A 27,661-nucleotide genomic window follows, 5' to 3' on the forward strand; every position below is an offset into this window, starting at 1 on the left:
TATGGTTGAGACATTGGCTTTTATCTGGGGTGAGGTGCAGCAAGCAGATGCCTTTAGGAAGGTCCTGATGTGATAGGCATTAATAGGTCCCCTGTGGCAGCATATTGGGGTGTTAGAGGGAGCAGGGAGAACAGGGAAGGGGCTGCTGCCATAGTCCAGGTAGGAGAGGATGAAGGATGGACCAGGGTCAGGGCCTGGGATGAGGGTGAGGGATGAAATACCTTGGGAATACCTTGAATGGAGCTACTGGGCCGGCCCATTAGAAGGATGAGGGGTGGAAGGCAAAGTCAACCAGTTCTGTTCAGATCGGAGTGGACACGGCAGGCCATAGTCAGGTGTGAAACAGCCAAGCCACTGTGATGGAGCCATCCTTGGCTGGCTCCTGGAGGCCTTTCTGGGGAGGGGTCTATTGGCAGATGTGTGTCCTACACTGCCAAAGTCAGGTAGCATGGTGATTAAGCCGAGCTACTTGGATTCAAGTCTTAGCTCCATTTTACCTACTTGCTCTATACCCTTGGGCAAGTGGCTTAACTTCTCTTGGCCTGGAAAGTGCTGTGCGAGCACTCTGCGACAATTACCATGACAATGACCAGGAATCTCTACAAAACCATCCCTCTGAGACATCACTTGTCTAGGGCGAACGTGGAGAAGAGGTCAGGTCTGATACGTTAGAGAGAGAAAACACCTGTCACTACCACAGACCCCTGCCCTAATTGGTCTGGTTTGCAGGCCTGCGGGGAAGGCGCTATCACAGCGGGAAGGACTGTGCCGGTTTTCCCAGGACTTAACGAATGAACAACTGCTTCATCTCTCTCCTTCTGTCTCCAAGCCTCACATCTTTCTTGGTGGCCATTTCTTCTTCCCCATCTTCTGTGTCTCTTCCCTTACCATTCCTGCCTGCAGCCTTTTCATCAATGCAAACAGCCTCTCGCTGTCTCCGCCCCCGCGCCTGGTTGGGGGTGACACGGCGCATGCGCTGTCAGCGCCCCTCCCTCTCCACCCCCATCCCCCCGTCGGCGTCTGGGCCTCATCCCCTTCTCTCTGTCTCCTTCTCCCCCATCACTTCTCCAGACACTGACACCCCATTACTCCAGTTTCCCCGGTTTCAGCTTTGGTCTTCAGCCCCATCCACCCGAGGTAAGACGGATAGAGGGGAGGCCGGCGGAGAAGGGGAGGGGCAAAGCATCCTGCATCCTGAGATAAACAAACCCGGGGAGGGGGCGGCCTAGACTGAAGGGCCTGACGCGGGAGGAGAAGAATGGGGGACTGGCCTGGGGGAAATGGTAGACCGTAGGCCCACAAACCAGGGTCCTCTGATGGGTGACTGACATCTCTATGGTTGCCCAAAATCCAGTGCTGGGGGCGTGAGAGCAATCCGGAGCCCTGGGAGCGTATCGGGGGCTCAGATTCTGGAGACTGTGGATCACCCTCTCTAGTTGACCTCTGCCCCTAGGATTTGCCTGAAGCCCACCCCCAACTCTGCACCTGCCCCCCGAGGGCCACCGAGGACCATGACTAAGACAGATCCTGCCCCCATGGCCCCGCCGCTCAGGGCGGAGGAAGAAGAGGAGGAGGAGGAGGATGAGCCTGTCCCGGAGCCCCCCAGCCCCACCCAGGAGCGCCGGCAGAAGCCTGTTGTGCACCCCTCGGCACCAGCCCCCCTCCCTAAGGACTACGGTAACCCCCCTCCCCATCCTGCAATATGGCCTGGAGCCTTGGGTGGCCAGGGAGATCCGGCTGAAAACTCTGCTGGTGGAGATGGTGGGAGGACTCCCGAGGATTTGAAGGTGGTCTGGAGGAGTCATGGCCCTTGCATCCCCACCCCCCTTCATTCATTCATTCATTCACCCACTGGAGAATGGAATTGGGATAATCCTAATATTTGATTCATGACACATCATTCAGTCCTTTAGTCATTCAACAAGCATGTTTTGAAAGCCTGCTATGGACCTAGGAGGTGGGGCCAGACAGATCTAGTCTTTGCCTAAGAAAATTCACAGGCTTCAATAATGGTCACACAAGTAAGTACAAAAATACAAGTACATAATTAAAGACATGATGAGAATCGTGTTTGCCAAGAATAGGAGTCTGCAAGAGCCTTTTAAGATACAGTTTTCCTGAATAAATAACATTCAAGGGAGACCCAAGGATGGATTGAGGGTTAACAAGGGGAAGGGGATCCCAGGAGAGGTGATCACAGGAGTGAAGGTTCTGAGGTAGGAAGCTGTGGAGCTGAGAGGGAGGTGTCCTCTTAGATATATAGAAAGTGTCTACTCATTCACCAGCAGTACTATACTCGGTGACAAGCCTTTGCTGGGAGATGGAGATTTAATGGTGAGCAGTCCAGGCATGATCTCTGCTCTCAGGAGAGAAGGCAAGACTAAACAAATAACAGATATATAAATCAGATAAATTCAGGGACTTCCCTGGGGGTCCAGCGGTTAGGACTTTGCACTTCTACTTCAGAGGGCATGAGTTCGATCCCTGGTCTGGTAACTCTCACATGCCATGAGGCATGGTCAGGAAAAAAAAAATCATAAGTTCAGATTGGAGTGAATGCTATGAAAGAAATAAAAAATGGAGATATAATAATAGAGAATGGCTAGGGGGCAGCACCTTGAGATAGAGCAGTCAGGATGGGTCTTTCTGACGAGGAAGCATTTAGGTGGAAACCCTGAGCATGAGGGGGGCTTCCCTGGTGGTTCAGTGGTAAAGAATCTGCCTGCCAATTAGGAGATGTGGGTTCAGTCCCTGGGTCAGGGAGATCTCCTGGAGAAGGAAATGGCAGCCCACTCCAGTATTCTTACCTGGAGAATTCCATGGGGTCGCAAAGAGTCGGAAACGACTGAGCAACTATCACTCACTCATGCCAGTATTCTTGCCTGGGAAATCCCATGGACAGAGGAGCCTGGCAGGCTACAGTCCATGGGGTCACAAAGAGTTGGGACACAACTTAGTGACTAAACAACAACAACTGAGCAAGAGGAGGAATCAACCATAGGAAAGCTGGGAAAAGAGAGTTCCAGGCTGTAACCAGCAAGTTGCAAAAGCCCTGAGGCAGGACTGAGCTTGGAACAAAAAGGAAATCATGGTGCTGCAGTTAGGGAGTGATCAGAGATGAAGTGAGAGGTTGGCAAGGGCTAGATCTGGGAAGGGCCTTCAAGGCTACTGTGAGGACTTCGTGTATATTCTAAATGTGATGGTGGGGAGAGCAGTTGGAGGTGGGGGCATGGGTATTTAAAAGCAGGGGAGTGGCAGTTCTGATTTATATTTTTAAAAGCTCCCTCTGGTTATTGCATAGAGAGAGTGGAGCTCAGCCAGAACTGGGTATAGGAGGAGGCTTTTAGATGTTGGCTGGGAATCCTCAGTAGCTGTACGTTCAACTAGGTTCCAAGTTCAGAGAGTAGGCACCAGCAGGATAGGGCAAGAGGGATGGCCTCTGTGGACATGTGTCACTCACTAGAGGGGGATCAGAGAGGCTATAGGTTACCCTCAGTCTGATAGAAAAATAACATTATCTGGGTGTCCAGGGTGGGGTATCCATCCCGGAAAACTGGAAAATTTCCTTTGGAAGTGTGGCTGGGGCCTGTAGCCTGCTGGGATGTCAAAGAGCCTAGGGTGTCTGTTCCCCACGCCCAGGAATCCTGCTGCTTGTAAAACAAGGAGGGTTTGGTCACAGAAGGTGAAGGAATCTGAAAATGTGGTTGAGGCCAGAGAGAGGGCTAAGGTGGACTCCAGGAGAAACTCATGTATGTGTTTATTAAATGTGTACATTAATTCAGTGGAGACTGAGCATCTCCTGGATGCCAGGGCCTTGGGGATAAGGGAGAACAGAAATGTCCTAGTGAGGGGGACAAGTGAGAGAGATAGAGGAAAAAGAGGGCAGAAGAGAAAGAGAGGAAAAGAGGAGGGAGGAAGGAGTAAACAAGTAGTGGGTTTTTTTTTTTTTTTGGCCACATCATGAGGCATGCAGGATCTTAGTCCCTTGACCAGGCACTGAACCCGGGTCTCTGCAGTCTTAACCAGCAGATGGCTGGGGAAGTACCCAAGTAGTGATATTCTTAAAGAAATTTTTAAAAAGGCAAGAGGGACTTCCCTGGCGGTCCAGTGGTTAAGACTCTGTGCTTCCAATGAAGGGGGTGTGAGTTTGACCCCTAGTTGGAGAACTAAGATCCCACATGCCCTGCGATGCAGCCAAATTTAAAAAAAAAGGGGGGGGCGGCGAGGCAAGAGATGGAGAAGGGCAGAGGTGCTCACTTGGCCAGGGTGATCTGGGGAGGCCTCTCTGGAGCCTTAAGAAGATCTGAGGGGAGACTGGCCCTGGCAAGAAAAACAGCAAGCACAAAGCCCTGAGACAGCAATTTGCCTGGCAAATTGAAAGGGTGGAAGGAGGCCAGTGTGACTGGAGGGGAATGAGTGAGGGGGAGAGAGCAAAGAACAGACAAGGCCAGTTGGTGCAGGGCCTTTGGGCCAGAGTGAGATTTGGATCTGTACTCAAGTGTGATGGGAGCCAGGGCAGGGATCTTAGCCAAGAAGGGCTGGGGTTTTAAAGGAGCACACAGGCTGCCTGCTGGAGACTGTACGGTACTTCCCTGGGCTCTGTATCATCTGGTCATTCACATGCTCATCCATTCAACAGGCAAGAGTTCCCACCACGTGCCAGCCCTGTGCTGGGTGCTGAACATTACTAGAGGGCAATCCTCAGAGTCTAAAGCAGGGAGATGGAAGTTCCTCTGGGTTTCTCCCTGGCTGGCCACAGGTTGGATCCTGCCCATGGGTACATTTATGTGGACTGCACAGTAGCTGAAAAATTGGGGAGATTTTTCTTAAAAACTGATTTCTGGCTTTTAAGTTTTCTTTACTCTGGGACTTCCCTAGTCATCCAGGGGCTAAGACTTTACACTCCCAATGCTGGGTGCCTGGGTTCGATCCTTGGTCAGGGAACTAGATCTAGATACTGCCTGCTACTACAAAGATCCCACATGCAGCCAAATAAATAAATCAATATTAAAAATTTTTTTCTTTACTCTGGAGATTCGGCCTAATCGTGCCCAGACTGACAGGGTACCATGGGCCAGAACAGTAGCAATCCCCTTGGGCATGCAGACTCCTTGTCACACTCTTGTTTCGTGAGGTAGAGGTGGCTGTTATACAGGAATCGCCTGATCTTTAATTTTCAAAACACGAGGGCGTCCTAATTTTTATGTGAAACCTCTTCATTTTGAAACCTCATGCTGGGCCCACAGAAAATGGCCAGGGCCCACAGGCCACCAGTGTGAGACCCTGCCTTAGGAGGTCTTAAAGACAAAGACTTAGGGCTGCTGTATCTCAGGGTGGAAGGAAGCGGGGTCAGGTTGCCTGGGGGTGACCTTGGACCTCTCACCACCCCAGCCTTCACCTTCTTCGACCCCAACGACCCTGCCTGCCAGGAGATTCTGTTTGACCCCCAGACCACCATCCCTGAGCTGTTCGCCATCGTGCGTCAGTGGGTGCCCCAAGTCCAACACAAGATCGACGTCATCGGCAACGAGGTAAGGACACTGGTGATGCGAGGGAGGAGGGGAAGGGGTCCCTCACGTGTTTGGGTAACCCTCCCTGGTCCCCGGTACCCTTAGATTCTGCGTCGAGGCTGCCATGTGAATGATCGCGATGGGCTGACCGACATGACACTGCTCCATTATGCGTGCAAGGCTGGGGCCCACGGAGTCGGTGAGGGTCCTAGCCCCCAAACCATGAACCCCCAAACTTAGGCTCCCACGCCCGACACTCTCAGAACTCCAGCCCTCAGACCTCCATCCTGAGTCCACCCACAGCCTAGGATCCCAAAGTGCAGTCCCTGAGGCCCAGGGTCTGCCCCATGGCCCTGGCCCCACTCTCTGGAGGAGGGGACCCAAGCTGACCTGGGCTGTCGCGCAGGGGACCCTGCGGCGGCGGTGCGCCTCTCGCAGCAGTTGCTGGCTCTGGGCGCAGACGTGACCCTGCGTAGCCGCTGGACTAACATGAACGCGCTTCACTACGCTGCCTATTTCGACGTGCCCGATCTCGTGCGTGTGCTGCTGAAGGGTGCGCGGCCCCGAGGTGAGGAGGAGGGGCCGGGCTGGGAGCGGGCAGGGCCCCGGAGAGGAAGGAGGTCTTGAAGCAGGAGGAGGGTGCTCAGGTGTAGGGAGTGAAGAAGGGTGGGAAGACGACTAATGGACCTGGCTTGGGAGGCCAGGATGGAAGGTGGGAGGTGCAGGAAATGGGGCTCAGTGGTCCTTAACGCTACTGGGACCTGGCAGGAGCTAGTCGGGAGGGGCGTGGCCGAGCAGGGGCGGGGCTCTGTCTGAGGCTGGGGGAGGCACTGGAGCCTGCGGGTTAAGAGATGAAGAGATGGACTTCCGGAGACTGGAAGGCAGCAGCGAAAGGGCTGGGTGCCGAGGGCGCTCACTTGGAACCCTCCTCTCACCCACTTCCCAGTGGTGAACTCCACGTGCAGTGACTTCAACCACGGCTCAGCCCTGCACATCGCTGCCTCCAACCTGTGCCTGGGCGCGGCCAAATGTTTGCTGGAACACGGCGCCAACCCGGCGCTTCGGGTACTGCCACCCTGGCCCAGTCCTGTTACCTTCCTTTTCCTTCCTTCCCAATCCCTTTCCAGCCAGCAGGCCTCTGCAGAGAATGGGAGAGGGGCAGGACCACTTGCCTTTCTTGAAGCTCTCATTCCCCATTGGCCCAGTTGGACCCTTGACCTGGTACCACAGGAGCCCATTTTCTGTGTTTGTCCTTCCATGGCCCCATTCCTGGGCTTGGGGTCTTGGCCCTGAAGGCATGACCTCCAGCACTGAAGTGGGACCTTCATTCCCCGTCGGCTCCATACTTGACATCCCCGGCTGAGGGCTCAGGGGTGGACTTCCCTGGGGACCGTGGTCTGAACCTTAATGCCGCATCCCTTCCTGTTGCCATGGTGGCCCAGGGCATGACCTTACTCCCATCTCTGCTTCACCTTGACCCAGGGTCTCTGGGGGCATGGCCTCAGTGGGAGGGCAGCCTACCACCACTGAGTTTTCTCCCCCTCTCTTCCTGTCGGTCCACAGAACCGAAAGGGACAAGTGCCAGCAGAGGTGGTCCCAGACCCCATGGACATGTCCCTGGACAAGGCAGAGGCAGCACTGGTGGCCAAGGAGCTAAGGACGCTACTGGAGGAGGCAGTGCCACTCTCCTGCGCCCTCCCCAAGGTCACACTACCCAACTATGACAACGTCCCAGGCAATCTCATGCTCAGTGCACTGGGCCTGCGCCTGGGAGACCGCGTGCTACTGGATGGCCAGAAGGTCAGGAACTGGAGCAGGGAGGGGAGGGCAGGACTCAGCGCGCAAAGCTGCGGCCTTGGGCAGAGTCCAGACTTGCCCCCTCTGTCTGTCCACCCTCCCAGGCATGCACACAGCGTTTATTTCATCCAGCCGTTCTGCTAGTGCCTCCATTATGCCCCACGCTGGACTGAGGTCTTAGTCCAAGGGGGACACCAGATCCATCTCCTGACAGTGACAGCCCAGAGCAGTTGTGGCTCTCGTGAGGAAGCACAGGCAGAGTGATCAGCACAGGTCGGCCCCATTTGGGTCCCCTGGGCCTTGTGGTCCCCATTCAGGGGCCACCTGTGCTCCCAGAGTGATCACTCCCTTGCTTGGGAAAAAAGTACTGGTCAGAGCAATCAGGGGTGTGATGGGGAATGCATCCACTTGAAGATGTGGAGGAGTGAGCCAGGAGAAGAAAAGGAGAAAGGGGGGTCTTAGGGAGAGGTAGCGGGAGAAGGCAATGGCACCCCACTCCAGTACTGTTGCTCGGAAAATCCCATGGATGGAGGAGCCTGGTGGGCTGCAGTCCATGGGGTCTCTAAGAGTCAGACATGACTGAGCGACTTCTTTCACTTTCCACTTTAATGCATTGGAGAAGGAAATGGTAACCCACTCCAGTGTTCTTGCCTGGAGAATCCCAGGGACGGAGAAGCCTGGTAGGCTGCAGTCCATGGGGTCGCACAGAGTCGGACATGACTGAAGCGACTTAGCAGCAGCAGCAGCAGCAGGGAGAGGGAGCAGGGATAAAGTCCCAGAGGACAGAGAACATCTTCATTCATCCAGGTATTCCAAATTGAATTCATTTACCTGCTGTCCCTCAGGCTCCATGCTGGACCCAGCCTGTCCTTGGGGGTAAAGACTTGTGTCAGCCCCAGCCTTGCTCTCATAGAACTCCATTTTTATTGAAGAAGAGACAGTCAATAAAGTCAACTCACAGTTAAGATAATTTCCAGTAGCAAGGGCTTTGAAAACATTTATTAAATGCAAATATTTAATAAATTGGCCCTGGCCGAGGGCAGAGGTGCTTTTAGCTAGCGTCTTCTGAGAAGGCATCTCTGAGGAGGTGATATACGGGCTGAGATGGGAAGGAGCTCACCTTGCAAAAATATAAGACAAAGGAAACCACAGGTACAAAGGCTCAGAGGAGTGTGCATGGAAGGGAGTTATCTAGGGAGAGTGAAGTGGCAAGGTTAGCAGGGGCTGGACCTGCAGGCCACTGCAGTGACTGAATTTTGTTTCTTTGTACAGTGAGAAGCCATAAAGTCACACTTTGTTTCCTAATCAAGAGTTTTGCATGCATCAGCCCCCTTTGGAAAGTTCTTGTACATGATCTAATCAAATCAGTGTGCCAGTTTTGAAAGCAGGAGGGGTTGACTCTCTCCATTTTACAACACAGAAGACTGTAAGAAATCCAGAGTGGTGAAACCTTTGTCTGGAGACATGTAATAACAGTCTCTGCCTGGAGAGAAGCAGCACAGCACAGTGGTTATTAGGATTTGCTCAAGCACATCTCTTTGCCACTTGCCAGCTGTGGGGCCAGTGATTTCACCTCTTTGGGCATCAGTTTCTTCATCTGTAAAAGGAAACTAAAAATACCCATTTCAGGGGGTTGTATGAGGTTTATTTTAAAAATGAATTTGTATTTTACAATGTTGTGTTAGTTTGCTTCACTGTACAGCAAAATGAATCAGTTACACATACACACATATCCATTCTCTTTTAGATTCTTTTCCAAGTTTAAATTAGTTAAAATGAGTAAACCCCTTAGAACAGGGCTTGGTGTACACCAAGTGCTCTTTGTGTGCCAGCCACTGTTCTCATCCCCACACCAACTCTCCAAAGGAGGCACTATTATTTAGCCCATTTTATAGACAAGGACGGAGAAGGCAATGGCACCCCACTCCAGTACTCTTGCCTGGAAAATCCCATGGATGGAGGAGCCTGGTAGGCTGCAGTCCATGGGGTCGCTAAGAGTCGGACACGACTGAGCGACTTCACTTTCACTTTTCTCTTTCATGCATTGGAGAAGGAAATGGCAACCCACTCCAATGTTCTTGCCTGGAGAATCCCAGGGACAGCGGAGCCTGGTGGGCTGCTGTCTATGGAGTCACATAGAGTCGGACACGACTGAAGCGACTTAGCAGCAGCAGCAGCAGCATAGACAAGGAACTGAGGTGTAGAGCACTGAAGGAATCTCACCCAAATGATAATAGCCACACTCACTGCAGCTAAGCAATGTCACATATATTAAAAATGTTTCCACCAGATAACTAGACTCTGAGGTGGACTGTTATCCTCATTTTACAGGTGACACTGAGGCCCATTGAGCCCCTTTATGAAAGTCACAGTATACGAATAGTCAACACTTACTGATCCCTTACTCAGCACCAAGCCCTGTACTGAGGGCTTTTCTGTGTCTATAGCATTCATGTCCAATAGACTTCGTGAGATTGGAAATGTTCTGTGTATTTATAGTCCAGTGAAGTAGCCACAAGCCACATGTGGTTATTAAGAACTTGGAATGTGGCTACTGCAATTGGGGAAATATTTTAATTTTAGTTAATTTTTTTTTTTTTGGCCACCTTGCTCAGCATGTGGAACTTTCCTGACCAGGGATCAAACCCATAGCCCCTGCAGTGGAAGCATGGAATCTTAACCACTGGACCATGGGGGAGGTCCTGATTTTGTCATTATGTAGCTAGTGGCTATTTACTACATTGGGCAGGGCAGCTCGGTAACAATCCTGTAAGGTGGGTGCAATTTCTACTCCCATTTCGCAGAGGACACTGAGGCACAGTATGGTTAAGTCACATAGCCAGTGGATGGTGATGTCCAAGCTGAGATGCTGAGATTTGAGCCTGGGGCTCCCTCATACACCCCACCATGTTGCTTGTTTGCCAGTGATTTTTTTTTCTTTTTGGCCACTCTGTGCAGCTTGCAAGATCTCCAGGGACTGAACCTGAGCCCTCAGCAGTGAAAGTGCTGACTCTTAACCACTGGACCGCCAGGGAATTCCCTGTGCCAGTGATCTTATCATGGCCTCCCAAGGCCCACCCAAGCCGTATCCTCCCTTGTTTCCTCCAGACGGGCACGCTGCGGTTCTGCGGGACCACGGAGTTCGCCAGTGGCCAGTGGGTGGGCGTGGAGCTGGATGAACCCGAGGGCAAGAATGATGGCAGTGTTGGGGGCGTCCGGTATTTCATCTGCCCTCCCAAGCAGGGTCAGTCCCACAGGGGTCCACTCAGTAGTGATGCTGCTGACTGAGGGGTGGGGTCGGGTGATGATGGGGCAGGGGGCAGAGGCCTGGACAAGTCCCAGCCCAGGCTCTGTCCCCCCAGGTCTTTTTGCCTCTGTGTCCAAGATCTCCAAGGCAGTGGACGCACCTCCTTCATCCGTCACCTCCACACCTCGGACTCCCCGAATGGACTTCTCCCGTGTCACTGGCAAGGGCCGCAGGGAACACAAAGGTCAGGCGGAGCCCATGGGGTGACAGGAGCCAGTCTTGAGGATATTCTGTGGGTAGCCCAGCTTCTGTGACTCAGTTTTTCCTCAGGCCCAAACTCCCATTTTAGAGGACAAACTCTGAGTCCCTGACTTTTGTACCTGAGTTTCTCCTTTGATTCAGTACTGGTCCCACCCAGTTCTTGGAAGGACCTGTATGTGTTCCCTGCCCCCTGTGACTTAGCTTCCCCTTAGACTCAAAGGCTTTCTCCCAGTTTTAGGGAAGAATCTGTGGGATTCCTGGCTTTAGTGACTTGATTTATCCTCAGACCCAACTCCCTCCTTCATTTTATTTATTTTCCCCTCTTCATATTTTTATTTTAAAAATACTTCTTTATTTGCTTACTTATTTGCTGTGCTGGGTGTTAGTTGTGGCACGTGGGGTCTTCCATCTTCCTTGCAGCACGCGCGATATTTAGTTGTGGCATGCAGAATCTAGTTCCCTGACCAGGGATTGATGTAGGCCCCCTGCATTGGGAGTGTGGAGTCTTAGCCACTGGATCACCAGGGAAGTTCCCCCTCTCCTTCATTTTAAAAGGATAATTTCTGACTTTTGACACTCGGGTTTTCCTTTGGCCTCAATATCCTTAACTTTGAGAAAGAGTTTTTGGGGTTCTCTAGGTTCTTGACTCAGTTTTCTCTCTAATGCCTAAAGCCCCCAACCCCATTTCTCTGGCAGCTGGGGTTTTCTTTCAAGCCCCCCAACCCCCCACTCCTATTTCAGAGAAAGGCTCTGCAGTTCATCTCATTTGATCAAGGACAGAGTTCCTACCTTGTGGTTTTCTGGGTGGCACAGCATCCCCTGGGCTGGTGTCTGGAGGCCTCACCCTCAACTCTTGTCCCCTCCACCCCCAGGTAAGAAGAAGCCCTCATCATCCCCATCTCTGGGCAGCCTGCAGCAGCGCGAAGGAGCCAAGGCTGAGGTTGGAGACCAAGTCCTCGTTGCTGGCCAGAAGCAAGGGATTGTGCGCTTCTACGGAAAGACAGACTTCGCCCCAGGTGAGGATCACTATCTGGGCCGGGGGGCAGGCAGGGCCTCAAGGCATCCTGACACCCTCCTGTTGCAGGGTACTGGTATGGCATCGAGCTAGACCAGCCCACCGGCAAGCACGATGGCTCTGTCTTCGGTGTCCGGTACTTCACCTGCCCCCCGAAGCATGGCGTCTTTGCACCAGCATCTCGAATTCAGAGGTGAGCCCAGACTCTGATCATCACCCAGGGTACTTCCCAGAGCCCTGATACCCACCTTAGATGTCTCCTCCTCTTGGACCAGGAGGATAGAGTGGACACCCATCCCCATACCCTAGCACTTTCCTCGTAGGCCCCCTGCAGCTCAGCTCCTGCCAGACTCTGGCCTCTTGTGGCTCTGACTCCTCGCACTTGTCATGTCTCCCCAGGATTGGTGGATCCACTGACCCCCCTGGGGACAATGTTGGAGCCAAAAAAGTGCATCAAGTGACAAGTGAGTTGCGGGCTGGGTGTGAGGAGGAATGTGGTTTGGGGGTAGGCAGTAAGGTCATGGGTCCTTAGGTATATGCTGGTGACAGAATCTCCAGTATTTAATTGGGGATCCAGGAAAATGATGAGTCGGACCCCCGAAAGGATGGGTGTTATGGAGAAGAGGATGTTAATAAGGCTCTGAGCAGGCATTGGGGACATGGGTAGGTCTCAGAGGACACAGGGAATATTACTGAAAAGAGAGTCTAGATGGCTGTTAGAAGTGTAGGATATTGGGGATGTAGATAAATATTAATGACAAAGAGTCTGGGTGGATATTGAGGACAGAGGTGGGTCTGTCATCCCATCACCTGAAACCTTGCCCTTCTCTTCAGTGACGCAGCCCAAACGCACTTTTACAACAGTCCGGACCCCAAAGGACATCGCATCAGAGAACTCCATCTCCAGGTGCGTAGCAACCCTTGGTCCCCTCTCCTGTGGGATAATTCAGGGAAAGCCATCCGCCAGGTCACTGGACAGAGAGGTCTGGAGTTCTGGTTGGGGCTGGAAATAGAGGTTAGGAAAACTTAGGACTTAAGTTAGCTTCCCCAGACCCACCATGAATTCTGGTGAATTCAATTTTTAAGAGGCAAGTAAGACCTTCCCTGGTGGCTCAGTGGTAAAGAATCTGCCTACCAAGCAGGAGACAGGGGTTCAATCCCTGGGTCGGAAAGATCCCCTGGAGAAAGAAATGGCAACCCACTCCAATAATCTTGCCTGGGAAATCCCATGGACAGAGGAGTGAGCTACAGTCCATGGGGTCGCAAAGAGTCAGACACAGCTAGCGACTAAACAAAAACAAGGGAGACAGAACACCCTCTGCTCCAGAGGAGCCTAAGAGAGCCGGAGAGGTGGAGGCAGAACCCAGAAAGGCCAAATCCCAGACCTTGGGGAAGAGCTGGGTGGGGATGGGTCCAGATGCTCCCGCACCCTGCACTGGGGCGTGACACAGTTCTTTTCCCCAGGTTGCTCTTCTGCTGCTGGTTTCCTTGGATGCTGAGGGCGGAGATGCAGTCTTAGAGGCTCTGGACATCCGACAGAGACACAGAGCCCCCTCTAGCATCTCCTGACACGAGGAGCCCCCGAGTCACCCTGAGATAGAGATTCCCAGTAACACATCCAGAATAGAGACCCCCATTAGCCAGCCCTCGATCACTGAGGCCCTATTAACAGATTCCCCCATGATGACCCCCCAAATACAGACCCTATGTTACCCAGAAAGAGATTCCCTGAGTGTAGTACCTTCAGGCTAGTCCCACCCCTCAGATCAGACCCTCCAATTAACAGATTTCCATCTCACCCCAAATGATGGTGACTTTCTCTACATGATGCTCCACAGTAGAACATTCCTGAGTCACTAGTCACTGGAGCAAAACCATTCCCTATTAACAAAGTCCCTCCCCACATCAAACCCCCTTGAAAGAAACATCTCCAGAGAAGAGTAACAGATCCACATTTACTATCAGTCCTGTCAAGATGTTGTGACTCCCATGGTCACCCCAAAATCCTTAGACTGCAATCGGACACTCTCTCCATTAACAAAAGCCTCTACTCTTACCCCTCAAGAAGAGACCCACATTAACCAGCCCACTGTCACCCCCAATTTACAGATGCCAAAACAGTCCTGGAAGTGCTAATTACAGGACCCCCAAGTCTTCCTACCCTCTGCACCCTCAAGAAACCCCCAGTGCCTTGTATGAAGCCCACCCCATGTGGCCCACAGCACCTGTGCTGGCCAGGCTCCCAGAAAATTCTCTATTTTTTAAGTAATGATTTCCCCCTTTGGGGGACCCCAAAATTTGGAGGCCCCATTCTGGGACTCAGGATCCCAACCCCCAAAGTACATGTCCCAAACTTCCCTCTGCCCCTAATACCTACAGCCCCTAGGAGAGCCCAAAACCCTAACTCCCAGGACCCCCAAATCATGGAACCCCAAATCCCCAGGGAATCCCAAATTTAAAAAATCCGATTCCAAGCCCCCAGGAATCCCCCAACCATGGAAGTCCCTATGCCTGAGATGGAGGAGACTGTAGTCAGGATATGCATCCTAGGCACCCAGGGCACGTCAAGCCCTATTCATAGGCACCAGGAGACCCCCAAACAGAAATTCTCATCCCTGGAAACCAGAGGATTTCGATGCCCCGAGTCCATGGATCACAAGATACCCAAATTCCAAGAGCCCCAGTCCCAAGGGAACCCCAAATCCTCAAGCCTCCCTCTCTAATAGACGAGGAGCATCGAGGCCTTCAGGGGATCCCAAATCCTGGAGCCCCCATTTCAATCTACGTTCTGGTCACAGGTCCAAAACGCCAAATCTAAGTTACTGGCCCTGAAGGACCTCAGAGCACCCTGGTCAGAACAGCAGAAACCGACGGAGACCCTGAAGGCCCAGGGTGTCCAGGGCAGACCTGGGGCCCTGAAAACCAAGGACAGCTCACGACTGCCCCTTCACTGCATGTCCCCAAACTCAGCATGACCCCTATCCCCTTCAATAAAGACGTTTCTATGGCTTTCCGTGTGGGGTCTGTGTTTAGGGAGTTAACGGCCGTGCCTCTATAGCCTTACTAGGGGAGCATGGCAGAGGAAGTCCTTCCCTCAATCTCGTCTCCCTACGGCTCGTATAGGATGGCCTAACCTGCGGGGGTCCTTCCAACACACGCGTTTTCCCTGTGGGCCGCCAAGGCTGCGCCTCCACTCTGGGCTGGCTCCGCGGTGTGGATGGGTTCCATTCTGAAGCTCTGATTGGTCGGTCCAGACGAAGCTCGGTCTCTGAAGGGTCTAGTGGCTCAAAGGCCAGGAGGCATAGCCTATCACCGAACGAGGGTGAGGGGGCGGGGCGACACTCTGTGAGAGGGCCTATTGGGCGGAAGGCGGAGCTTTAGAGCCTTTGAGAATTCCCATTGGTCTGAGCATGCTTGCGTCGGCATGGGAGCGGAAATGGCTGGGAAAGGAATTGGGATGTTGAATTTGGATGTTGGAGGGGTCACTGGTGGACGGTCAGTTTGCGGGGTGGCCGAGGGTGGAGATGGCAGTCCAAGAGAGCTGAGAGTGGGGACCCAGGGTAGCGCATATGGGAGTCCGAGGAAGCTCAGAATGTGGGATTCTAGAAGACAGAGTCGGGGGATCCAGGGGGTTCAGGGCGTGAAAGGAGTCAGACTCAGGTCCGGGGGTGCTGCAGTGAAGGGGCGCTCCGGAAGAGAAATCTGAAAGGAGTCTAGAGTAGGGGGATCCGAGGAGACTGAAAATGGGTATGTCTGAGGAGGCTTAGATTGGGGGCACAAGGGTGCTCAGAATGGAGCGTCTGAAAGCGCTCGAGGAGAGAGGAGGATCTATGAAGACCTTGAACACTGTTAGAGAGCCAGGACTGCAGTTTTTAGGCATGCATGCTGTGCTGTGCTTAGTCAGGGCATGGCAGTTTTTACGATGAGGTCTCAAATCAAGGTGTTTAAAGGGACTCTGGTGTGTAGCCCTGGGGGATATGTGTGGAGCTCTTGGGAAAGCGGCGGATGGAGTCAGAGGCTGTTCTCTGTGGGAGCTTAAGACAGCAAATATGTGTAGTTTGATGGACCTTTGGTGGATGGAGTTTGGGGGAGTATTCTGGGTGCTCCTTGTGTCCGGGCAAGTATGGGGGATGTGCACTGAGTGGCTTTTGAGATACTGAGGGCTTAGGTTTTAGAAACCAAAAGAGTTTCCCTAGAGGTCTGAGCTGAGGCTGTGGCCCATGGTAAGAGCAGAAAGCTGGATCATAGTCTGAGGGCAGCAGGCTTGGTTACTTCAGCATGTTCTCCCCTCCCCACAGGTCTGACCGGGTACCTGGAGTTGCTGTCGATGGAGGATCAGGATGCCAGGGTCCCAGCCCTGGAACCATTCAGGGTGGAGCAGGTTGTCAGGACTGGGGGTGCAGAGGGTGAAGGTGGGGACTAGAGGGTGGGAGATAAGAGTGGAGATGGATAGGGAGGCTAGCTCCTGGGTTTGTGGGCTGGGACTGACCCCTCCCTCTCCATTCTTACCCTCAGGGTCCAGCCCTATCCTCACCCCCACCTCCTCATCCCCCAAATAGTCATTGGTCCCTTGACTTAAGGCCCTGGCCTGTCTGGGGACATCCTGAGCTATGCTCCAGAGGAAGGGCTGCGCATGGGTGTTAGCACTAGTCTGCAGGTGGAAGGGCCACACCTTCAGGGGATCTCTCTGTCCTAGGCACCACCTGTAATCTACTACATCCCTGACTTCATCTCCAAGGAAGAGGAGGAGTATTTGCTTCGACAGGTGATCTCAACACTGTTCTGGTCTGTTCTTCTCCTCTTCCCAGATCCCTCTCCAACCCCCAGCTCTCATGTGAGAGCCCACAAGGCCACAGTGAAGATCCTGGCAGAAAGGAGAGTGCCACCCAGCACCCATCCCTCACCTTCCATATTCCTTTCTCAACACCTGCTAGGGCCTGGCAAAAGAGCTTTTCCCAGAAGACTTAGGGGAAACCAAACTGATATTTTTTTTTGGCCAAGTCATACATCTTGCAGGATCTCATTCCCCAACCAGGGACTGAATCCAGGCCACAACAATAAAAGCGCTGAATCCTAACCACTAGACCACCAGGGAACTTTCCAAACTGATACCTAGAAAGGTGGTGGTTATTATGGAGTTTAGGCTTCCTGTGCTAAGACAACTCAATCCTGCTACTGTTATAGGGAAAAGGAGGTTACAACACATGTTGAAAGAGCCCAGTTCAGGCCCTTGAGATTTGGGGAATGAAGAATTTACAATGTTCAGGTTTTTGTGCTGAGATAATTCAGGCCTCAGAATGTTAAGAGTAAACGCTTCCCTCTGCTGATAGCTCAGCATAGACCCAGAGCCTTGGGAACAAGGTTACCAAGCCCAGACCACCTGTGTTAGATAGTACAGTCTGCATTCTATTCTTAAGGTTTGGGGAAAGAAGAGTTTTACAAAGTTCAGAATCCATGCACTGGGATAGCCCTTTGCAGCCCCAGAGCCTTGGTTATAGAGCCTGAACCTGCCCTGTGCAGTCTCAACTACTCCTATCTTGTTTGAGTCCCAGGAATGAGTTAGCTTGAAAGCTCAGACTCTCCTACTGAGAAAACCCATCCCAGCCCCATTACCATGAAGGGAATAAGAATATTTCTTAGGGTTATTTTTTTAAGGATGCTTTTTGATTAATTAATTAATTTTTGGCTGCTCTGGGTCTTCCTTGCTGTGCGCAAGCTTTCTCTAGTTGCGACGAGTAGGGGCTACCCTCTGTCGCGGTGCATGGGTTTCTTATTGAAGTGGCTTCTCTTGTTTTGGAGCACAGGCTGTAGGGTGTGTGGGCTCAGTAGTTGTGTACACAGGTTTAGGTGCCCTGCGGCATGTGGGATCTTCCCAAACCAGGGATCGAACCCATGTCCCCTGCACTGGCAGGTGTATTCTTAACCATTGGACCACCAAGGAAGTCCAACTTTTTATTTTTTAGTATTTATTTGGCTGTGCCGGGTCTTAGTTGCGGTATTAAGGATCTTCAAACTTTGTTGCGGCATGCAGGTTCTTAGTTGTGGCATGCAGGTTCTTAGTTGCAGCATGTGGGGTATATTAATAGTTCCTTGACCAGGGATCAAACCCAGGCTCCCTGCATTGGGAGTGTGGAGTCAGCCACTGAACCATCCAGGAAGTCCCTTAGACTTCTTTGAGACAACCCTTTCTAGACCCCTGGGGTCTTGGCAGTGGAGAATTTTCAAAGTACTCCCTTGACTGTACTGAATAACCCAGTTTAGCACCTTGTCTCCCCCAGGTAATAGGAACAAGGAGGTTCCGGACTCAGACTGTCCTGAGATAGCCCAGGGATCAGAAAATTAGAGTGCAGACTGTTTGCTGGGCTGAAAGAGCCCAATCCATCCCAGAGCTCTGGGTAGATTCAGACCCTGATTGTAGCCCTTCCTCAATCCTGGTAGACACAGGTCAGCTTTGAGGCTTGTGGTCTCCACAGGGGGAGAAAGCAAACAACAAAATCCTGGGAACACTATCCCAGAGAATGATCCCACAGAAACTGAGATGACCCATTTCCACCCCAGGTAAAAACCGCTTTGTTGGCCTGGGTGGGAGAATCAGAGAGGGTGGTCCTTGAAAAAGGACTGACCCCCTTTCATCTCCCAGGTCTTCAATGCCCCAAAGCCAAAATGGACCCAGCTCTCCGGGAGGAAGTTACAGAACTGGGGTGAGTGTCCCTGACTGTGAGCATAGCTGACTTAGGGATGTGGGCTGGGGTAGGCATGTCAGGTTTGATTGTCTCAGAACATTGAGGCCAAGGTGGGGGGTCCCTGAGGGCTCAAGGGATCCCAAGGATCAGGAGGATTCTGAGGGGTCAGTAGAGGTCTTGAGGGGTTAGAATTTCCTGATGGGTTGGGGGGCATCTCTAGGTTTTGGAGAAGCAGGAAAGCTTTGAAGAGTGGAGTGGGGATCTCCAAAGAGTTAGGGGTCCCTGAGGAGGTCAGAGTGCTACCAACCACTAGGATATTCCTAATGGGGGCTCCTTGGTGCCAGAGCTCCTTGGTTGGGTGCCCTCAGCATCCCATCATCCTCCCCCAGGTGGGCTCCCCCATCCCCGGGGGATGGTTCCTGAGCGACTGCCACCATGGCTCCAGCGCTACGTGGACAAAGTGTCTGACCTCAGCCTTTTTGGGGGTCTCCCAGCCAACCACGTCCTTGTAAACCAGTATCTGCCTGGGGAGGGCATCATGGTAACCACACTCTCACCCCACCCCCCAGACCTAGGACCCACCACGGGGCGGGGCATCATGTTGACCCACATCCACTCTCATTAAGCAGTTCACATAGCCCAACCAAGCATTCGCCTCCCTGTCCCCAGCTGGGGGACACCTTTCACCTCAGAGGGTTGGGGGGTGGGCTGTGGACTCCTGCCCCATCCAGCTCTGGTACTCACTCCTCAGCCCCACGAGGATGGGCCACTGTACTACCCGACCGTCAGCACTATCAGCTTGGGCTCTCACACCATGCTGGACCTCTACGAGCCTCGGCAGCCAGAGGATGATAACCCGACAGAGCAGGTGGGCCCTGAGATGCTGCCCCAGCCACTTGTGAGCGCTCCGACCTCCCATATCCTCCAAGAGACCCTAGTTCCACCCACCTATGAGGTAGCCCTGATACCCATCTACCTGCAGGGTGCCCTAGAAATCATGATCTTCACAGATACCCCGATACCCCCACCTGTTGAGTGACTATCCTGACATCCTACAGATGTCCTGGCCCCACATATTTAGAGTGAGCACTCCAATACCACAGGCAGGGCTCCCCAGTTCTCCAACAGACACTGATATCCTGATACCCCCACACCATCCCCTCAGGGGTGTCTCTGATATCCTCCAAGACACCCTGACTCTCAATGGCCACTGCATAGGCACCCCAATACTGACCTCCTCCCTCCCACTCCAATAATGTGATCTGTCGTGCAGGACACCTCCAGATTCTCTTGGCACCTCAACCTATGACTCACTGCTCAAGCCCCCTTCCTTCTGTGAGGGTTGCTCATGACAGCACTTTCCCTGACCTCTTTCTTTGATGCATGTCTGATGCCCCAGTGTTCACAGAAACTACCCTGGACACCCTGATCACAGCTGCTCCTTAGGGTTCCCCCTTTAAAAAAAAAACCAAAAAACGTATTTATTTGGCCATACCACCCAGCATGTAGGGCCTTAGTTCCCTGGCTAGGAACAGAAACTTCACCTCCTGCAATGGAACCACAGAGTGTTAACCACTAGACCGCCAGGGAAGTCCCGGGGCTCCCTTTGTCAATCCCACATGCTCCTGTCTGCTCCCCTCTGCTGGTGTCCTTAAAGCATCCTGAGATAGCCCACATCCGCCCAGACCACACCTGCTCCTCTCTCCTTCCCTTCCTGGCTTCAGCCAAGTCCTTGGCCCAGTTTCACCCAGTTTACTAGGACCACTGATCCCTCAGTCCCAGACCCTTGCAGATTCCTTACACACCTAGACGCCCCCATCTGCAGCCTAGTTCCTACCCTTTCCCAAAAGACTGCCGACCACTCGCCATTCCCTCCCGTCGTGCCCCTCCCCTCCAGGCCCTGGCCCTGTCGCCCTTGGGATTTTCATTCCAAAGCCTTGATTCTTAGGAGCACACTTGCCCCTCAGCCTTTGCCCCAGGAACTCACTGACCCTCACCCCCTGAACCCCCAAACCTGCTGAACTCTCGTCTGCCTCCGCCACCGAATTCTGGGGACCCGCTGATTTTCAACCCTCCCTGCAGCCCCGGCCCCCGCCCCGGCCGGCCACCTCTCTGCTGCTTGAACCGCGCAGCCTGCTGGTGCTCCGTGGCACCGCCTACACGCGCCTCCTCCATGGCATCGCGGCAGCCAGCGTAGACGCGCTCGAGGCAGCCTCCCTGCCGCCCAACGCCGCCGCCTGCCCCTCGGCGCAGCCGGGAGCCCGCCTGGTGCGCGGCACCCGCGTCTCGCTGACCATCCGCCGAGTCCCCCGCGTGCTGCGCGCTGGCCTCCTGCTCAGCAAGTGACGTTAGGACCCAGGACCCGCTCGGATTCCCGAGCCCGCTCCCGCTCTGGACTGCTACCGCCCTGTGACCTTGGATCTCTGGGGTAGAGGCGGCTCCCCTCGGGTTATTTTCCAGTACCTGTGTGGAAACCACAGGAAGAGGACCCATTCCAAATAAACCAACAACAAAAAAGTCTTACTCTGGTTTTGGACATTTGGGGGTGGGAGTGGGCAAATGTTTGGGTTCCCGAGGGGCTCTGTGATAAAGAGTCCGCCTGCTAATGCAGGAGACACAGGTTCAATCCCTGAGTGGGGAAGCTCCCCTAAAGTAGGAAATGGCAACCCACTCCAGTATTCTTGCCTGGGATATCCCATGGACAGAGGATCCTGGCAGGCCACAGTCCATGGGGTTGGCAAAGCCTCCCACACGACTGAATATGCATGCACACGCGGACGTGGGTTCCCAGGGTGAGCGGTCTGGGTTTCAGAGTGGCTCAGAACTTGGGGCTCTTGAGAGGGCAGGGTCATATCTGGAAACCCCTTAGTTGGGTGGGGTAAGCTTGAGAGTCAGCTACTGGTATACTAGGGAGGAAGGAGTTAAATGGAGGTAGGGTCACCTGAGCTAGGCATCAAATTACCTGGGTCCAGGTTCCACCTGGAAGGAGGTGGAGCTGAACCTGCCCCTGGGCTTTCGGCTGCCTCAGGCCTGGGTGAGTCCTACTGAGGAAGTTTTCGAGGAAACTGGGGCTAGGAAAAGGGCTCCTGCTGGGGGTCCTCACTGACTTTCTGTCCCCAGGCTCCCAAATATGGCCCGGCCCCCACCTCTGGGCCCTAGATTCCCTTCAGAGCTCTTCAGTCACCCCCCCTGGAGCCCCTAGGGAACTGGACGCTACTGGAGACACAATCTGCATTGCATCTGGAGAGGAGAGCATCAGGTAGGGGCTGGGGCTTTAGAAACTGGGGTCCAAAGTGGTGGGGGCATTAGCAGGGGCCCTTGAAGGGTAGGAGGTATTGTAGCTAAGACCCCCTGGGGACATGGGAGAGGTAACACGGGACAGCGGTGGAGTAGAGTGAATAATGGGCACCTAGACTCACCTGGTGGCTCAGATGGTAAAGCGTCTGCCTGTAATGCGGGAGACCCGGGTTCGATCCCTGGGTTGGGAAGGTCCCCTGGAGAAGGAAATGGCAACCCACTCCAGTACCCTTGCCTGGAAAATCCCATGGACAGAGGAACCTGGTAGGCTACAGTCCATGGGGTTGCAAAGAGTCGGACAGGACTGAACAACTTCACTTTCACTTTTGCTTAGACTCACCCACAGGCCTGTCACTGTCCTCCACCTCCCAGGTCAGAACAGGCCCAGAAGCTGGGGCAGGACTCCTTGGACCCTCCAGAGCACTTTCGGGGTGGGCCGAGGGGCCTGGAGCCTGTTGCTGGCCTCCCCAGGTTGCCAGCGCCCTTTTCTCTTGAGGAGTCAGCTGGATCCAAAAACCTAGAGGTGAGCTGAGGTGACCTGGGCCCCTGGGCCAGCCCCCACCTCCTGTCTGTCTCCCAGAGTCTGGCCTCCACACCGGGGATGAGGCGATGATTCAGGAAGTGTTGGCCAACTGTGTGGGGATGGGATGCTCTAGACAGTGATTCCTGACCTGTCTACTACTTCATATTTTATCAACTGAGAGAGAATTATATGTTAATATTTTATTTATTTATGGCTGTGCTGTGGAGAAGGCAATGGCACCCCACTCCAGTACTCTTGCCTGGAAAGTCCCATGGATGGAGGAGCCTGGTGGGCTGCAGTCCATGGGGTCGCTAAGAGTCGGACACGACTGAGCGACTTCACTTTCACTTTTTACTTTCATGCATTGGAGAAGGAAATGGCAACCCACTCCAGTGTTCTTGCCTGGAGAATCCCAGGGACGAGGGAGCCTGGTGAGCTGCCGTCTATGGGGTCGCACAGAGTCGGACATGACTGAAGCGACTTAGCAGCAGCAGCAGCAGCAGCATGGCTGTGCTCGGTCTTCACTGCTGCATGTGGGCTTTCTTTAGTTGCGGAGAGTTTTTATTGTTGTTCAGGTACTCCAATATGTCTGACTCTTCGTAGTGGGGCTGCTTTCTAGATGCGGTGCATGGGCTCAGTAGTTGAGATGCAGCGCAGGCTTAGTTGCCATACAGCATTGGACCAGGGATCGAACTCGTGTCCCCTGCATTGGCAGGTGGGTTCCTAACCACTGGACCACCAGGGAAGTCCAAGAATTATCTCATCATTGGCCCCGGTGTTTCCTGTGGGAGTAATTTGGTTCCATTACCCCTCCCTCTCCAAGACCCCCAGGCCCTATATGGACAAGTTTCTAGGAGCCTTGAAAACCTGGAGAACTTGAACTAGAGGTTCTCGGGCCTGACTCCACTGGGAAGTTTCTCTAGGTGGGAGCGGCCCTGGGGCACACCCACAGATGGACTCTGCTGCAGAGAAGCATCCAGAAGGCAGGAGCCTGGGTGCAGTGGAGTGGGAACAAGGTCCAGGTTGGCTCACTGGCCCTGACTCAGCTCTGTGTTCCCAGCACCCCATCTCTGGCCGGGAGGTCCTGGAGGCTGAGCAGGACAGTCTGCATCTTTGTCTTCTGGGGCTGGGCCTCTGGCTGCAGGACTTGGAGCGAGGCTTGGGGCCCTGCATGTCAGCCCAGAGCAGGATGGTCCAGCTGCAGGTGGGTAAGGGCCTCAGGAGTCAGGGCCAGCTTCCCTTGGAAATGGATCTGTTCCATGTTCCTCATGTCTGGATGGGAAGAGGGTGGGGGTAGTAACTCCAGTCCTAGGTCTCTGGTGTTCTGGTGCCCCTGTGGTGTGTGTGTCTATGTGTGTCTCCGTGTAGGCAGCAGGGTGGTGTGGTGTGGGGTGTGTTGATGATGTCCAACCATGTGTACCCAGTGTATGTGTGTGTATGTGTGTGTGTGTGTGTGTGTGTGTGTGTGTAGGCAGCAGGGTGGGGTGTATTGATGATGTCCGACCATGTGTACCCAGTGTGTGTGTGTATGTGTGTGTGTGTGTGTGTAGGCAGCGGGGTGGGGTGTATTGATGATGTCCGACCATGTGTACCCAGTGTGTGTGTGTGTGTGTGTGTAGGCAGCGGGGTGGGGTGTATTGATGATGTCCAACCATGTGTACCCAGGCGCTGCAGGCAGACCTACGTGGGGCAGCTGAGCGTTTAGATGCGCTGCTGGCGTTCGGTGAGGGGCTGGCGCAGCGCAGTGAGCCTCAGGCCCAGGCAGCCCTGGAGCAAGTCCTGAGCACATTCAGAGCCCACCAAGACAGCATCTTCCAGCAGCTGTGGCGGCTGCAGGCCCAGCTGGTCAGCACCAGCCTGGTATGGCCCACCCTGGCAGTCCCCGGCACGGGTGCCAGTCTCAACCTTCATGACCTCTGTCCTCTGAGCAGGTGTTGGAGGAGGCCAGCACACTGGAACAGGACTTGGAGTTCGAGGGGGACTTAGATGGGCCAGGCCCTGGTGGGGTCTGGGGGCCCTGGGCACCCAGTAGCCTCCCCACGCCAGCAGAGTTGGAATGGGACCCGGCGGGGGACATTGGGGACCTTGAGCCTTTAGGGCGAAGGACAGCCCGGACACCAGGGGCTCCATGTGAGCTGTGTGGCCATAGGGGGCCCCAGAGCAGAGGACAAAGCCTGGAGGTGAGAGCAGGTGGGGTGACCTCCTTCCTCCAAGCACCCATGGGACCCTCTGTGTGTCTCCTAGCAGGGTCCTTGCCTTTCGAGAAGGCCTTCAAACCTCTGGCTCTGTCTCTCCCAGTGTCTCTTTCTCTTTTGGTGTCTCAGTGTTCTCCTTCCCGGTCTCTTTGTTGTATCTACATTCCCTCATTTCTTCTCACTCTCCCCCTCATTCACCCCACCACAACCACACTACCCTCCTGGCTCTTCAGACATTTCAAATACACTCCCATCTCTAAACCCCCAGATGCATGCCCAGCTCCCTTCCTCCTTCACTCCAGTCTCTCCTCAAACATCACCCCTTCAGAGAGACCTGCCCTGGCCTCAGAACATTATCACTCCTTATCCTCTTACTTGGGCTTCCCTGGTGGCTCAGCTGGTAAAGAATCTGCCTACAATGTGGGAGACCTGGGTTTGATCCCTGGGTTGGGAAGATCCCCTGGAGAAGGGAGTGGCTACCCACTCCAGTATTCTAGTATTCTGACCTGGAGAATTCCATAAACTTTGTAGTCCATGGGGTCACAGAGTTGGACACGACTGAGTGAAAAGTTAGCACCTAACAGTACTTACCACATCATGACATTATATATTTATTAAATTACAGTCTGTCTCTCTCCTGCTAGAATATAAACTCCATGTATGCCAGCATTTTGCCTGCTTTTGTGCCCTCTGTGTTCTCAACTCCTAGAACAGTACCTGGAGTGTAACAGACACGCATTAAGTATTTGTTGAGTGAATGAATAAATAATGTCTCTCTTCTAGGGTTTGTTGTTGTTGGGCTCCGGCCCTCTCTTCATCTCTCCCTGAGATCTTGCTCTTCCCCCAGAATCTCATCTATATTATACCATACTGCCATCGTGGCCCTTCCTCAACTTTGTGTCTGTTACTGATTCTCCAAGAACCCCACACCTCTCTCGCCCCACAGGACATGCTCATGTCGGGCCTCAGCCACCGGCAACACGTAGCAAGTCACCGAAGACAACCCCTGCTCTGGAAGTCTCGAGTGAGTTGGTCCTCAGCCAGGTGTATCACTCAGGAATCGTGATAGCAAGTGACAGCAACCCAACCCTGACTGAATTACACACAAAAAAAGGGGATGCTGGGTTGTTGTTTTTTTTCCCCACTTAACTGAAAAGTCCAGGTGCTGTTGAATTTCAGACCTCAAATACTGCCAGGGCGCAGTGCCTCCCTGTCTTGGGTTCTACTTCACGGTGGATCTCTCAGCAACATGGCTGCCCCAGCAGCTACACATTCACTTCCCACTGGCTCACTCACCCCAGAAGAGAATGCTCCGGACTCACAGGCAGCAAAAGTTCTAGATCGGACTCCTGCTTCGCCACCAATCACAGTAGCCAAGCTGATGGAGGGCTTTGATTGGCCTGATCTGGTCACATGCCTAGTCATGGCAGTAGAATTGTGAATTCAGAAAAGTAGGAAGTTATGACACCATCCTTTCCAAGTTGAACCACCGTTACCAGGAAAAGGGGGACTGCATGGAGGGAAGGCACAGACAGAACTCCACTATACTTGGAACTATTCCAAGTCCCCATGGGGGCTTGAGGATGGAAGGGGTGCTAGGAAAGGATGAGAAATAAGCCCAGTTCTGCCTGTCTATGGTAGTAAGGTAAAGAGCACATTAAATGTCACTTCCACCCATTCTGCTGCTGGTGACTCTCTATGTTTAGGACAGGATGAGGCAAGCATCTCCCAGTCTCCAAGATGTGATGCTGGAGGCGGACCCTGGGTAAGACATTTGGGAGAAGAGTCTGGGGGTTTGGGGGACAGGGCTCACGGTGGCACCCACTGGTATGTTTAACACTGTATTTCCCTTCACAGAGTGCCCACTCCTGCATCCAGGCGACCTCTGACCTTCTTCCATCTCCTCCTCCTCCTCCTCTTCCTTTTCCTGGTGGGTATCACATTGTTCCTGCCCACATCAGGGGGCTCCTGCTGCTCTCCAGCCCAACTGATCGGGATACCTTACCTGGAGCTCAGCTATGTCAATGGTACCCCTCCAATGTGAGAATGCAGTCTAGTCATATGTAATAAATAGTCACTGTTAAAGGATATGTCTTAGTCTGTTTGGGCTGCTATAACCAAATAACATAGACTGAGTGGCTTAGAAACAACAGAAGTTGGTTTCTCACAGTTCTGGGTTCTGAAAAGTCCAAGATCAAGATGCTGATAGATTCAGTGTCTAATGAGGATCCACTTCCTGGTTCATCGATACCATCTTCTTCCTGTGTCCTCACATCAAAGAGGGGCCAGGGAACTCTCTGAGGTCTCTCTCTTTTTTCTTTTTGGCCACATGGCATGTGGGATCTTAGTTCCCTGGCCAGGGGTCGAACTCACACCCCCTGCATTGCAAGCATGGAGTCAACCATTGGGCCCTAGGGAAGTCCCTCTTTGGGGTCTCTTAGAAGGGCACTAATCCCTTTCATGAGGCCTCCACCCTCATGATCTGATCAGCTCCCAAAGGCCCCACACCTCCTAATACCATCATATTGAGGGTTATGAGTATTCAGGGGACACACACCTTCATTCTATAGCAGGATGTGCGAGGATACTGGATGCTTGAATACTGACAATCTTTGATATGACCCTGGTACATCTAGACAACCCCCTCCACAGATCCCTTTGCCTTGAGCACAGAATATAGAATTGAATCAGCCCATCTTGGGTTGGGTTCCCCCGGACCATCAGACAAAGATTCAAGCACAGGTAGTTTTTTGTTTTTAAAACATGGTGTGTATATATTTATATACCCCCTTTTTTATGGGGTATTTTTATTTAATTATAATTTGTCTGTGCTGGGTCTTAGTTGCAGCATGAGGGATCCTTAGTCGTGTCATTTGAACTCTTAGTTGTGGCATGTGGGATCTAGTTCCCTGACCAGGGATCAAACCTGGGCCCCCCTGCATTGGGAGAGGGGAGTCTTAGCTAGTTGACCACAAGGGAAGTCCCTCAAGCACAGGTACTTTTTTTGGGGGGGTGATCCTAGGCAAATTGATGGGGGAGTGGGAAGTGAACCAGGGAAGGGAGTCAATGAGCTGGTGGCTTCTCTGGGCATTGGCGTGCCATCCCCCTAGGGACCTTTGGGAGACTGTGGGAC

At 53.2% G+C, this 27,661-nt stretch overlaps 3 protein-coding genes and 1 long non-coding RNA gene across 9 annotated transcripts; 3 read left to right on the forward strand and 1 right to left on the reverse strand.

Moving 5' to 3' along the window:
• Positions 1-655: 655 nt before the first annotated feature.
• CLIP3 (CAP-Gly domain containing linker protein 3) lies at positions 656-14,839 on the forward strand. Of its 2 annotated transcripts, none has more exons than XM_027514258.1 (14): positions 656-1,137; positions 1,437-1,677; positions 5,392-5,531; positions 5,616-5,709; positions 5,917-6,078; positions 6,457-6,575; positions 7,074-7,310; positions 10,416-10,551; positions 10,670-10,798; positions 11,688-11,831; positions 11,900-12,023; positions 12,230-12,294; positions 12,665-12,737; positions 13,295-14,839. In XM_027514258.1, the coding sequence occupies exons 2-14, from the start codon at positions 1,512-1,514 to the stop codon at positions 13,347-13,349; spliced, it is 1,644 nt and encodes a 547-aa protein (XP_027370059.1). In that variant the 5' UTR covers positions 656-1,137; positions 1,437-1,511; the 3' UTR covers positions 13,350-14,839. The 2 variants fall into 2 exon arrangements, with proteins under 2 accessions (XP_027370059.1, XP_027370058.1); XM_027514257.1 differs by having other exon boundaries at positions 659-1,137; positions 1,454-1,677.
• On the reverse strand, positions 12,366-15,106 carry LOC113875725. Its single transcript, XR_003506336.1, has 2 exons — positions 14,965-15,106; positions 12,366-12,833 (listed from the first exon to the last, which is right to left on the reverse strand). It is a non-coding gene; the product is annotated as an uncharacterized LOC113875725 (long non-coding RNA).
• A 116-nt stretch (positions 15,107-15,222) lies between these two features.
• On the forward strand, positions 15,223-21,033 carry ALKBH6 (alkB homolog 6). Of its 5 annotated transcripts, none has more exons than XM_027514360.1 (7): positions 15,224-15,325; positions 16,129-16,211; positions 16,527-16,595; positions 18,471-18,531; positions 18,903-19,054; positions 19,265-19,381; positions 20,596-21,033. In XM_027514360.1, the coding sequence occupies exons 1-7, from the start codon at positions 15,301-15,303 to the stop codon at positions 20,857-20,859; spliced, it is 771 nt and encodes a 256-aa protein (XP_027370161.1). In that variant the 5' UTR covers positions 15,224-15,300; the 3' UTR covers positions 20,860-21,033. The 5 variants fall into 5 exon arrangements, with proteins under 5 accessions (XP_027370164.1, XP_027370161.1, XP_027370165.1 ...); XM_027514364.1 differs by having other exon boundaries at positions 15,252-15,341; positions 16,149-16,211; XM_027514361.1 differs by lacking the exon at positions 15,224-15,325 and adding an exon at positions 15,332-15,577.
• Positions 21,034-21,553: 520 nt separating this feature from the next.
• Positions 21,554-26,618, forward strand: SYNE4 (spectrin repeat containing nuclear envelope family member 4). The gene is given in 9 exon segments (XM_027514342.1): positions 21,554-21,697; positions 21,699-21,772; positions 22,183-22,333; positions 23,394-23,537; positions 23,999-24,193; positions 24,265-24,513; positions 25,475-25,552; positions 26,235-26,293; positions 26,386-26,618. Coding segments are annotated over 9 exon segments (1,191 nt in total). The 5' UTR covers positions 21,554-21,643; the 3' UTR covers positions 26,573-26,618.
• The last annotated feature ends 1,043 nt before the right edge of the window (positions 26,619-27,661 follow it).

The sequence above is a fragment of the Bos indicus x Bos taurus genome, chromosome 18, assembly GCF_003369695.1.
Source record: "Bos indicus x Bos taurus breed Angus x Brahman F1 hybrid chromosome 18, Bos_hybrid_MaternalHap_v2.0, whole genome shotgun sequence".
Classification (NCBI taxonomy): domain Eukaryota; kingdom Metazoa; phylum Chordata; class Mammalia; order Artiodactyla; family Bovidae; genus Bos; species Bos indicus x Bos taurus.

What these genes read in the sequence shown, in the direction of transcription:
- CLIP3 (XM_027514258.1), top strand. Translation starts at nt 1,512, where the DNA reads ATGACTAAGACAGATCCTGCCCCCATGGCCCCGCCGCTCAGGGCGGAG. An exon ending in TGCTACTGGATGGCCAGAAG is followed by an intron (nt 7,311 to 10,415) that starts GTCAGGAACTGG and finishes TGTTTCCTCCAG; the next exon opens with ACGGGCACGCTGCGGTTCTG. An exon ending in GGGCCGCAGGGAACACAAAG is followed by an intron (nt 10,799 to 11,687) that starts GTCAGGCGGAGC and finishes CTCCACCCCCAG; the next exon opens with GTAAGAAGAAGCCCTCATCA.
- ALKBH6 (XM_027514364.1), top strand. Translation starts at nt 15,255, where the DNA reads ATGGGAGCGGAAATGGCTGGGAAAGGAATTGGGATGTTGAATTTGGAT. An exon ending in AGGAGTATTTGCTTCGACAG is followed by an intron (nt 16,596 to 18,470) that starts GTGATCTCAACA and finishes TTCATCTCCCAG; the next exon opens with GTCTTCAATGCCCCAAAGCC. An exon ending in GAGGAAGTTACAGAACTGGG is followed by an intron (nt 18,532 to 18,902) that starts GTGAGTGTCCCT and finishes ATCCTCCCCCAG; the next exon opens with GTGGGCTCCCCCATCCCCGG.